Source organism: Opisthocomus hoazin, chromosome 7 (genome assembly GCF_030867145.1).
Source record: "Opisthocomus hoazin isolate bOpiHoa1 chromosome 7, bOpiHoa1.hap1, whole genome shotgun sequence".
NCBI classification, from domain to species: domain Eukaryota; kingdom Metazoa; phylum Chordata; class Aves; order Opisthocomiformes; family Opisthocomidae; genus Opisthocomus; species Opisthocomus hoazin.
The window spans coordinates 38,264,118-38,276,832 of record NC_134420.1 but is presented as its reverse complement, the minus strand read 5'-3'; the positions used below and the strand labels follow the sequence as shown (position 1 = coordinate 38,276,832).

The window sequence follows — 12,715 nt, the reverse complement described above, 5'->3', positions numbered from 1 at the left end:
TGATCCAGCAGTGTGCCCAGGTGGCCAAGAAGGCCAGCAGCATCCTGGCTTGTATCAGAAATAGTGTGGCCAGCAGGAGCAGGGAAGTGATTGTGCCCCTGTACTCAGCACTCGCGAGGTTGCCCCTCAAATATTGTGTTCAGTTTTGGGCCCCTCACTACAAGAAGGACATTGAGGTGCTGGAGTGTGTCCAAAGAAGGGCAACAAGGCTGGTGAAGGGTCTGGAGAACAAGTCTTATGAGGAACAGCTGAGGCAACTGGGTTTGTTTAGTCTGGAGAAGAGGAGGCTGAGGGGAGACCTTATTGCTCTCTACAACTACCTGAAAGGAGGTTGTGGTGAGGCAGGTGTTGGTCTCTCCTCCTGAGTAACTAGCAATAGGATGAGAGGCAATGGCCTCAAGTTGCATCAGGGGAGGTTTAGATCGGATATTAGGAAAAGTTTCTTTACTGAAAGAGTGGTCAGGCATTGGAATAGGTGGCCCAGGGAAGTGGTGGAGTCACCATCCCTGGAGGTGTTTAAAAAACATATAGATATGGCACTTCGGGACATGGTTTGGCAGGCATGGTGATGTTGGGTTGACAGTTGGACTTAATGATTCTTAGATGTCTTTTCCAGCCTTAATGATTCTATGATTCTATGATTGTTAAGGCTTCTGATACCACGTTGTGCTGCTATTTCTGAGTACCCCATTAGAATCTTCAGCAACCACCAAGCTATGATTTCACAGTAAGCCAATTGCCACTTTTAAACTGATGATGAGTAGGTCAGTGCGTATCTAGGTTGTGTTTCATCAGGGTATTTCTGAGGACGTTGTATAAGACAGTACTAGAAGTCCTTAAAAATCAAGATTTGTATCTGTAAGGTTAGCTACATTATAGATGGGAATTTAGTTGGTATAATGTAATTTGGTTTCGACAATCCTGTGTTGATGGTTATTCATCCTTGCTTCTAAGTACTTACCAAAAACTGTTTCTTTCACTGCAGCTTTTTTCTGCCAAGTGTTAAAGCGAATAGTTAATATCCTTGTTAGCTACTCCTCTTTCTCCCCATTTTTGTTAAGCTAGATACCGCCTTCTCCATTGTTCAGTCATTTAGCACTTGATCTCACATCTTGTTTTCAAAGATAATGCCTATTTGGCACCAGAGAGTTGTCCGAGACTCCAGGATGAAGATTATGGAAGACCCCCAAATTACCTGGAAATGTCTTAGCTCTGCGATATATTTGTTTTACCTTGAAATCTTGTTGCTGGTATTATTAAAGTTAGCTTAGCTCCTGATCACTCTTCATCTTGTCATGAGGTCAAACTCTACTGATTGTGGGGTTTTTTTCTTTGTAGGGGTGTACTTTTGTTGTTGTTTACTACATTATGAATGTGTATGTTGAATGAGAGAGAATTAAAGATAGAGAAAGCACAATCTCATTATAAAAATAGTTCAATGATCCTCTGAATTCTAAACAAACCCATAGTAATTTCTTTGTACAGATTTATCATAGGTGGTTGCTGCAGATAAATGCAACTCTGTGTCCTGACTTAGTCCTGAAAATCAGTACTAAGCCATCACAGCTGCAAATAAAATGAATAGGAGTTGTGTTTGGAATATTTAATCAGCTTTTTAATACTAAGTATACTTTGCAGTCTAAGTGGAAAAATACGTATGCAATCAAGTAATTAAAGGCAGTTTCATAATGAATATACACAAATAGTCTGAATGAAAGTTACTCAGGCAGTCTTAATCCTAGTGTGTCCTAACTGTGAGTGGTTAATTTTACCAGCAAAATAACAGTCCTCTGTGATAATTTTTGTGTGTAATTTCTTGGTTATAAACAAAACAAACAAATTGACAACAGATTTTATTGCATACTGTCAAATTGACACTTATCTGGGTTGAAACGTTCTGTTCCAGTGCACAGACCTCTGCCACAAATTAGGTGATTAGCCAGTAGCAATATGAGATAGTCAGCTTCTGAATAGATTGCACGTCTAAGAGCATGCAGCATCTATAATTAATTATATGGAGCAGTGAATGAGATCCTGTCTGGAACAGTCACAGACCCCTGTGATGCTGGTGTAACTCATCATCCCAGTGCATGTCTTCTTGTCTGTCCATTTCAACTTGTCAAGGATTTTCCTCCCAGTGTCTCTTGCTACTGGGGCCTGGCTTGTTTTTCAATACCAAATAGTTTCTTGCTTGCTTGAACATCCTCGTCTGCTTTCTCTTTCCTCTCCTTATTGGCTACATTTCCTGTTCTTAGTTTTTCCAGACTCTGACTGTAGCTTTCCTTCATTCTTAGCTTTTCATTTTGCCCAGCCAGTCTCACTTTTCCCATTCCTTAAATTCCATTTGTAGTCTCCAATTTCAAACTCTCATTCTCTTCCACTGCCTCTGACTTTTTTTTTTCTTCTTAGTCACTTTGTCACTCCTAATCATAACTTTTAACTCCTTCCTCTTGGTAGCTGCCAGTGGCAAAGTTTCTCCAGCCTCATATGACATTTCAGTTCTTTTTGCCTTTCTTAGTTTCTTTTTTTTAATATCAGTTTTAGTCTCTGCAGTTTATTCTTTTCCCTCTGCTCCAGCTTGTATCTCTTTAGTATTCTGTCTGGAAATCTTTTCCTTTTCTCGATTTCACTTTGACCAGCAGCCAAACAACAAAAGCTTACATTTCAGCTTTGCACAATTAGCTGTGGTCTGAAGGGAACCTGCTTAGAGGTTCTGTGTTTCTGCACATAACACGTGTTATCTCATCATCACTAAGACACGTGAAAGATTTTAAAATGCTTTGAATGGTTGTGAAGCAATGTAGCGGACTGAACTGTGTTAAACTACCTTGTAAAGTGACATCCCATCTCATTGCATATATTTTCATGAAAAATGTGTATCATCAGTGTAATCTCTGCACATGTGCCTTCTCACAGTTTTAAATTCAGTTAGTATGTTTATGACTGCTAAGTATATCGACTGAAAATTTGCACTATATTGTGAGATACAGCCATACATTTCTTTCTTTAGCTTACATTCTGCAACATTAAATACAGGATCACATAATTAATCAAATATGACTCCGCATCGAAATTAATTGCTATAGTAGAATCTTTGAAAAATACCATCTCTTTGGTCATAGTACTGAAAACAATAAGACTACAAATCTGGATATAAGAAGTATGTATACTGAAATAAACATAATTTGAGGGGTGCTACTGTAGCTAACATGTTAAAGATGATGACCTTACTACATTTTTTTTTTTCTGTATGAAATTTCCTGGTTAAAAGAAGTTCCTGTAGATATTTTGGTGGTGTTTGAACATTGAACGAGTTAATCTTCAAAGGTTAAGTTCTGTTTCTAACCAGTGTTATTATCTGCAAAGGTATTCCACTAGAAGAGGAGGAAGAGGAAGAGGAAGATTCCTCCTTGACTGGCAAACTCCGTTCATTAATGTACAAAATCAAAGGTCCGCCAAAAGCAGAAAAAGTAGAACCTAAGGAGGAAGAAGAGAAATCTCCTAGTAAGTTTTCTGTCCACATAAATACTTCCATGATGCATGTGTTAAAGGTGTACACAGTCAATACGAGTGTATTTTCTAATAAAATTTTATAGCAGACTGAAGGAGACTACCTATTTAAGTTCCTTATTTGTTTAAGAACAATTATCCTACATACTGAACATCTTAGACGAATTGCTAAACAAGAAGTTAAAATGTGTGAAATATTTTGGTTCCATATCATTAACTCTGGAACTGAAAATTTGCATACTCTTTACAAAGAAATGTAGAAAGTTAATTATGACACGATAATCCAGACTCAAGCATTCCAAACTTGAGAAGTTTCTATTTATATGGTTGGGGTTTTTTTAAATGCAAAAACTGTCGTCTTTACAGCTTAACTCCATTTTTATTTGCTGCATGAGAAGCTATGTGCATTTCAGTACCAAGATATATATGACAAAAGGGTTATACAGTTCTCTTTTTTTTTGTATAAAAAGGGATGGCTTTCACTTATTTCACTTCATGATGGTGAATATATACATTCATTAAAAACTAATAACTTGTTCTGATTCATCTCAAACATCACATACATGCACATATATATATGTATATGTCCATAATGTATCCTTTCTGACCATATCCTTTCTGAATTTAAAGAGATATTCAATATAGTTGATTAATTGAACAGAAGGAACAGTTATTTTTGCAAATACAAATTCTGTATTAGTAGATTTTTTTTATTCTGCTCTTTGCTTCTATAGATCTGAAAATAGTCCTTCCACCTAGCGCAGCTGAATAAGCACAACTGAGAACTGAGAGTAACTGTTGAAACAAGACAATAATTTATTTAAAGTTAGTTAGTGTAATGGTGTTTAAGCCAATAGATAGTCTTCATTCTTCTGTTTTCAGATCTGCAATGTCCTGTGGCAGTAATTCATAGAACCACAGAATGGTTGAGACTGGAAGGGACCTCTGGAGGTCATGTGGTCCAACCCCCCTGCTCAGGCAGGGCCACCTAGAACAGGTTGCCCAGGACGATGTCCAGGTGGCTTTTGAATGTCTCCAAGGATGGAGACTCCACAGCCTCCTTGGTCAGTGTGTGCCAGTGCTCCATCACCCTCACAGTGAAAGTGTTTCCTTTTGTTCAGATGGACCCTCCTGTGTCTCACTGTGTTTCAGTGTGTTTCCATTGCCCTTTGTCCTGTCACTGGGCTCTGAAAAGAGCCTGACTCTGTGGTCTTTACACCCTCCCTTTAGGTATCTGGGTAAGATTGCCTCCGAACCTTCACTTCTTTAGTCCAAATAGTCCAAATTCTCTCTTCATTGATGGTGAGCAGATAGCTGGATGAGCTTTCTTCTTAAAAAGGCCTGATGCTACATGTTGCAAGGCACTGGAAGGTGATTGGACTTGATTCATGTGGTATATGTATCAGCTGATAACACATATATCCATTTTGTATATTGTATTACAAGAAAGCTGTGCAAGGCTTGACAGGTGTTAATCAATGAAAGTTTTTATTCTTGAATTAAAGTTAGTTCTTGTAAAAAACATAAATGTAGTTGAGTCAAGGTTATTCTACACACAGAGGAATGATGGATAAACAGCACTGTAATTCGTAGTTTTTGTAATACAAAAAGATGGAAAGTTTGTCTTTTCTGTAGAAGAGTAAATTAAAATGACATTTCTTGTTATTTATACACAAATGTCATACGCTTGCCATGTTTTATATCCGTCTTCTTATTACTTTACTATGCCTAATGGCATAAAACAAGCAGAAAACAAGACTAAGAATTTGGTTTCCGCAAGTTTTCTTCATATTCCTGTAACCAGATTCAGAAGCATTATCCAGCCAGAAAATAATTTTTTTTTTTTTTATTGCAGTCAATCAGTTTTAACTTGTAAATGCTGCCAGAGTTTACAGTATGTGAACCATTTCTGGTTCTCTGAAATGCTGGATTTTCAGAGAAACACATGTTCATAATCTCAGAAGGATGTCATATATAACAGCTGGTCATTTCTTTACAATACTTTGAAGAATATTATGTAGTTGGTTAACCAATTTAACTAAAAATGCATGTGCATTAAGTAATTGATAACTGCCTGAAGTCATTTTAGCAACGGAAAGCTGAAAATAGACTATTGCATGTATTACTGGTGTCTCCAAGATACACTACTTTTAATTAGAGGAAGCACTAAAATAAAAAATGTTACAGATGCCTTCCTGTAATGTTTGTTACAAAGGTAAGTTCAACCTCTTTGTTACTTGAGAGCAAAACAGATCTTGTTTGTAAATGGAAGACAGGAAAGTCCTACATCCTGAAGTTATCTGAAGTTCTGTCTGCTTCAGTTGAGTAGCAATTTGTCATTATTATTTCATGTCTGCAATATTTCATGTTGAATTTTGAAGGTACATTGTTCTTTTGGCTCTACTTCCTCTGATAAATTATTTATTGTAGCTGGTTCTGTTACTGGCAGGGAAGAACTAATAGCAAAACGAAGTGTTCATATTCCTTCCTACTACTACCTCTTCTTAGGGTACATATAGACACAAACATACATACATAAACACCCCAAAACACTTGAAATCATAGGCTTTTTATTCTGAGCAGTATTCCTGAACATATACATTCTCATACCCTATTTCCTAACACAGGAGCAGTGTTCATGGTCTAAATAGGCAAGATGGTTCTGTGCTTCCAGTCCCTCTACCATCTGCATGGGCATTTTGTTGAGCCTCTTTGAGCAACTCACCTGGCTGTCACTGCTATTTATTACCCCAGGGAGTAATGTGTAGTGTGAATCTCAAAAATTTTGTCTTCGCTGTCATACATTTATGAGTTTTCAATCCTTAGTAGTGACTATGGATGGTGAGGAATAAGTAAAGCAAAAAACCAAGTTCCTCCAGGTCTTCCTTTAGAACATAAATTTTTGCTGATGATTCTCATTGCCTTTGTGAATCAAGATTGGGTTTTGCCAGCCCTAAGTTTCTGTAACACCATCCAAATATCATATGCAGAATCGTGCAGGTGACTTGAGCTTGGTCTTAGGAGGAGTGTGGCCAGCAGGTCGAGGGAGGTTCTCCTTCCTCTCTACACTGCCCTAGTGAGGCCCCATCTGGAGTACTCTGTCCAGTTCTGGGCTCCCCAGTTCAAGAAAGATGAGGAGCTGCTGGAGAGTGTCCAGCGGAGGGCTACAAGGATGAGGAGGGGACTGGAGCATCTCTCCTATGAGGAGAGGCTGAAGGAGCTGGGCTTGTTCAGCCTGAAGAAGAGAAGGCTGCGAGGGGACCTAATAAATGCTTACAAATATCTGAAGGGTGGGTGTCAGGAAGATGGGGCCAGACTCTTTTCAGTGGTGCCCAGAGACAGGACAAGGGGCAACGGGCACAAACTGAAGCACAGGAAGTTCCGTCTGAACATGAGGAAGAACTTCTTCTCTCTGAGGGTGACGGAGCCCTGGAACAGGCTGCCCAGGGAGGTTGTGGAGTCTCCTTCTCTGGAGATATTCAAGACCTGCCTGCACAAGGTCCTGTGCAGCCCGCTGTAGGTGACCCTGCTTCGGTAGGAGGTCTGGACTAGATGACCCACAGAGGTCCCTTCCAACCCCTACCATTCTGTGATTCTGTGATTCTAACCAACAATGGTGGTAAGTACTCATCTTCTATTTTCAATTTGCTCGTTTTGACAACAGGTCCTTGTACAGACCTGGAACAGCTAATTTCATTTCATACTTAATCATTTTGTCAAGAGCTGTATGAGATTAGACAACAATGCTGTTTCATAACTCAGGACACCTCTTACATGATCTGCATGTTCTGTAAAGAACCGGAGAAGGTTTATCCTGCCCTGAAAGCATATTTTGGTCTATTAAGCATGGTACTAGATTGTAAATACATTAAATCTTATAATAATCTCTGAGATGCATGAAAAAGAGTTTTATTCTCCAGTGACTCATCTGTTAGCATCTGCTTTCTCTTTAATGGTAGTAGGGACTTGCTCAGTGTCTGGGAAGTATCATTTCTTCTTCAGTCTGATTCTGTTGTCATGAATCAGGAAGCACTCAATCCTAAAGCCTCAGGGCACATGGTGTTTGGTCCTTGGAACAGAGCAGTTTACGTATTTCATATACTGGTACTTTGGATCCAAGAAATGCAGGTTGGACAAGTGATTCTACAGTGTCTGTTTTTCTGGAAATTTCAGATAATCTCTTCAGGCTTGGGCTTTCCCTTGGAGTGATGCATAGTACAAATATGCATATGGATTAAGTTACTCAAAGGTCAATGAAAAATTGTATAATATTTATACTACATTATATACTTGACTGTAGCTGGAGACTGTGAGATAGGTAGTCGATGTGTGGGCACTTCCCCTTTACCCCCCAGGAAATTTGGAAATCAGAGAGTGAAAGGAAGTGGGTGCCTGCAGTACTCCAATCCTCTTATGTGCATGAAGAGGGACAGTGTTGTGCATGGCGTGTACCTATTGCCAAGGCTAAAAGTCTCTGGCCTGTAATGTCTGGTCATACATACTCAGGGTGTGAATATTCGTAGTAAGGAGCTATTTTCTACAAAGAAGTCTTCCTTTCCTCTAAGCATGAATTCATATCCACTCACAAATGGACTTTTATCTTAGGAGAGGAACACCAGCAATTTGAACTAGTGTTAATGATGGATTAGTAAAAATTTTAAAAACAAGCTAGAACTCAGAAAATAAACATGCTGAGTCAATAGATGAGCGTTAATTATGATGATAGGACTTTTGTAACTGTCAAGTCATAAATTAGATAAGGCATATATATGGGGGCTCATCGTGCAGCCTTGAAAGATTGTTAAGGCACTGCAATTTCTTGTTAAAACTGTAAAACTGGAAAAAAATTAGCAACTATTTTAGCTGGTTATCGATGTCACCATGCCCAATATTCAGGTTGCTCCCAGCTAGTTACAGGTTAATCTGCTGGCCTGCCCTTCACCTCCTTCCCCAAGCCAGAAGCTTGTGATGTGATGAAAGGGTGGTTGTTTTTCTGGTGGCAGAAATGAAAGGAGATCAATGATCTTGTTCGTGCATTTTGGGAATAGAAGCTATGGCTGTCAGGCTTACTTAACTATGGCTGTTCAGGTGCATCTAACTTAGGGAGGGTATCTGCTATTATAACAGCAGTCTTTCATATAGGACCATTCAGAAGGTATACACTTGATTACCAGTCCTAGAACAAAAAAATCAGGAAATAGAATTTAATGGCTTGAACAAATGCCCTAATTCAGTTCCCTCATTAGAGCAATGAACGATGGATCTTTCAAAGTGGTCTTAATGTGGATATATGAAAATGTTTGTGTGAAAAGGTTAAGCCTCTGTTGAATAATATCCGCTGCATGTTCAAGGAAAAAAAAGATGCAATTTTATTGTGAAGTTGAAGAATCATAGATTGTGTCCTTTGGGACTTTGTTCCTTAGAGTGCTACTTACACTGAAACCACGAAATATTAGCTTATTGCTTGTTATTTACGATAGACTTTGCACTGGCTGTTAGGTTCATTTTTTTGTTGCTGGTTTCTAAAATTTTGGTTGTGAATGCTTTTTTGCAGTACGGTATATTTGTGATTTATTAGCAGTGAAAAAGGATGTCAGACTTGCTGACTATTATTGAAATGATGCTTTTAGTCATCACGTTTGATTGTTTCTCATCTATTTTCATGTTTTGACTGAGTTGCGAGGTCTTTTTTCTCAAGTGCAACAAACACAGCAGCTGCTCTGTTTCAGTTTAGGGCAAAAGAGGGTAGAAAGAATTAGAGGGGAGGACACAACAGATCACTATCACAATACATCTGATTAGAAAAAGAGACTCTAAGCAGACTCTGCTAAACCTAAACTAAGATTCACTGAAGGCATAACAGCAGCCTAGAAAAAACTATATTTGTATTTCCTGATGTTTTTAACTCTAATACCCCTTAAAGGAGTATTAATAAAATGTCTGTCAAATTTTGCAAGTATGTCTGACTTCACTCTTTGCAGGAGTTCAGTGACAAGTCCTCAGAATGTACTGCTGTGCTTAGATGTGGGCAAGTATCTACTCGCCAGTAAGTGGCTGGGAGCGACAACCTGAGAATTCTCTAGTTTTAGGCAGTATAAACTGGACTGCAAAGTTCTGTATCTTTAAGAAATATTCAGATAAGAGATTAATCCTGGGATTGAGCCTTATTCACTCGGAGCAAGAAGCACTGAACAGACTGTACAGTTTTGGAATAATATGATGGGTAAGACAGGCTGTAATGATTCAGATCCATCCAACCCAATACCTTGTTTCAAACGGTGACCACAAATGGTTATCTAGGGACAAGTAAGAATAAAACAATCGGATATGATACTTACAACTTTAATGCTGTCCCATTCTCCAGTTATCTTCAGCTCAGGAGATTTCCTGAGACTAAAGAGGTTTATCTTTTTATATCCCAGTTGTATCTTTCTAACAGATATTTGTGTAGTCTCCACTTGAGCAAATGTGAACTTTTAGTATCTGCCACATTTTTGGCAGGGAGTTTCAGGGTTCTGTCATCCATTATGTGAAGAAACACTGTTCTTTTTGGCTTAGCTCGTGCTATTTGAATGGGCTTCATTTGATGGTGTCTTCTTGTGTTGGATGAAAAGATGTGACTGACCTTTGGATTAATGTAATGGCATAATGTACTCTGCTTTAACCATTCCTTTCTTAATAAATCCTGGGTTTTGATTCTGTCTTTTTGACTGGCAGTGAATTTGAGTTGATACTGAGATTTTTAGAAGTTGATCAGGGAGGTCTCCCTCTTAGAGATATTAACAAAACATGTAGACATAATCCTGGACAACTGGCTCTAGGAGGCCCTGCTAGAGCATGGGGATTGGACCACGTGACCTCCAGGGGTACCTTCCAACCTGAACTATTCTGTGATTTTCATGGATCTGTCCGCCAGATCTTATCTCTGTTAACAACTCAACATTCTGTTTATAAATAAGGACTATATTTTCCTACCTTGTTTTATTTACAGTGACTTTATTTGAAGTTGATTTCATCACCATTTTATTGGTCAGTTTTGTCTTTTTAAGTTCTGCATTTTTTTCCAGTTACACTCATATTAGCTATCCTTCATAACTTTGTATCATCAAACTTGTTTGCATCTACTTATCTCCTTCTCAGGTCTTCCAGGGAAGGAAGGTGATTAGCATCACAGAACACAGCATGGATATGTGCAGAACTTCATTGCTGTTTTTCCCTCTTTGTGACCACTGCCATTTAGTTCTATACCCTCCGTTTCTGATCTTTTGACCAAAAATTTATCCATGCAAGGACATGGCTAATTGATTTCTCCAAGGCTGTTTGCCATACTGTCTAAAAGTAATTACATATAGCAATATGCTACTTAAAAGCTTATCAGAAGAAAAAAATCAAAACCTTCAAAGGTACTAAAACCTAAGAAACACTAACACTTGTTATGGAGAAACATTTTCAAAACTCCAGAGAGAAGCTCTAAAAAACACAGGACCATTTTGTTGCACTTACACATGGGAACCTCTCCGTAGACAATTCAGTATTAGGGAAACAATCTGTTTTTCATTTGTTCATTTCAAGAGTATGTGTTTCTTGTGGAATATTATGTTTGTGCTAAAATGTGTAATAATCTGCTAGTTACACGTATAAATATCTGATGGTTAACTCGAGTATATAAAATAGCCATCATAATTTGAATTAATGCAAATAATATTTTTGTTGCCAAAGTGGAATGTATCTACTTCTAGTGAATCATATGGTATTTTCCCTCATTAAAACAAAAAAAATCTAAAATACCACATTATTTTGAAATGAATATTCTGTTCAATCCAACAAAAGTTATATATTTCTGGCAGTACTAGGAAATGAGGAACTAGATTTGTAAAACAAAAAGACAAAAAATCTGTGCACATTTTGTCATTTATCATTGTGAGAGGGGCCATCACCTGAGCTATCAAAAACCTCACAGTATTTCGCAGGAGGAAACCTAAACTCGTCCTTGAGTTTACCACTTCAGTTTGCTCTTTGTCACATCTTTATGCCCTTCCCCCCAGGCAGAAAGCCGGCGTAAGTAATTATATTCTGTAATAAGATCATTGACGTTCTGACAGAAAAAATATGTTACATTTATGTAATCAGAAATCAGTGACACTCAATGAGTTGGAAAGTTATGGGAAATTATTAGTTATTGTAGGAAGGAAGAGTTTAGAGCAAAAATCAAAGAAGAGGTGATTGCCTCGTTGCACTGAAATAAGAAATTGTTTTGATTGAAGAAAGTTATGTGGTGTTTTGGAACAAATCTTGTTTAATATCTTCATTCATAACATGCCCGTAGGAATATGGCTGTCTTACGGAAATACAGAATCTGTCCCCTCAGAAAAGAGCCTGTTTATTGAACAAAATCTTAAGAATTAGTGATGGTTTTCTATAAATACATCATTAAGTAAACTGTAAGGGAGAAGAGTTAACAAGTGAAAGGACAGTGTAGATGCAAAAATAAATGGATATATACTAATTATAAACAGTTTTGTTGGGGAAATTCTGAGGGGTCAGTTCTTACAACTGGAAGAACTTTGGGAAAGTCGAGAGGTAACTTTGCTGGAAACAGAGGAAAGAAACTTGCATTGTTTTAAGCTTGAAGGTGATTATTCATGTTCTGCTTGATATCAACAATGACCATTTGTTGGAGCGAGGACTGGAACATGTGTTTAGTTTTCAGGTAAATTTTCTAAATTCTGGGCTCGGAAAATTGTTTTCAGGGTCATTGAACATGTAAAGTATACAACAGAAATCCTTCAAGCAATATGCATTATGTAGTTCCAAACAATACATTTTTTTTAGAAAGTATATTCCCAAATGACAGTGGCTTTCCCCAAACAGATGGGAAATACAGATTAAATATGCCTATTCTAAGTCAGTTTACATCACCTGCTCCTTAGCGTGTTTGCATCATCATACGTTTCTGAGATGTTTCCAGGTAGATCATGTTTTTGATGACAATGTAGATCCTTTGTTTGAACAACGAAATAGCTAAATATTCATCAAGTTAATAAATAGTGAAAGCTGCTCAAGCCACCCTGGTTAGGCATGAATTGGATATTTGATTTAAAATGGCGGCTATCTCATCCTCGTTTGTGGCAGTTTTTTTAAGCTTAGAATGGATTGTATTTCCCTCCTTCCCCCTGGCAAAACTGATTGGCAAGCTGAGCTCATA

General features: G+C 38.0%; 1 protein-coding gene across 5 annotated transcripts in view; it reads left to right on the top strand.

Annotated features, from left to right (window-relative positions):
- RYR3 (ryanodine receptor 3) overlaps positions 1-12,715 on the top strand; it is a 246,915-nt gene that overhangs the window by 132,553 nt on the left and 101,647 nt on the right. For all 5 annotated transcript variants that reach the window (XM_075426096.1, XM_075426095.1, XM_075426093.1 and 2 more), the window contains one exon: positions 3,367-3,504. In XM_075426096.1, coding sequence (XP_075282211.1) covers positions 3,367-3,504 — 138 coding nt within the window. The remainder of the gene's footprint in view (positions 1-3,366; positions 3,505-12,715) is intronic.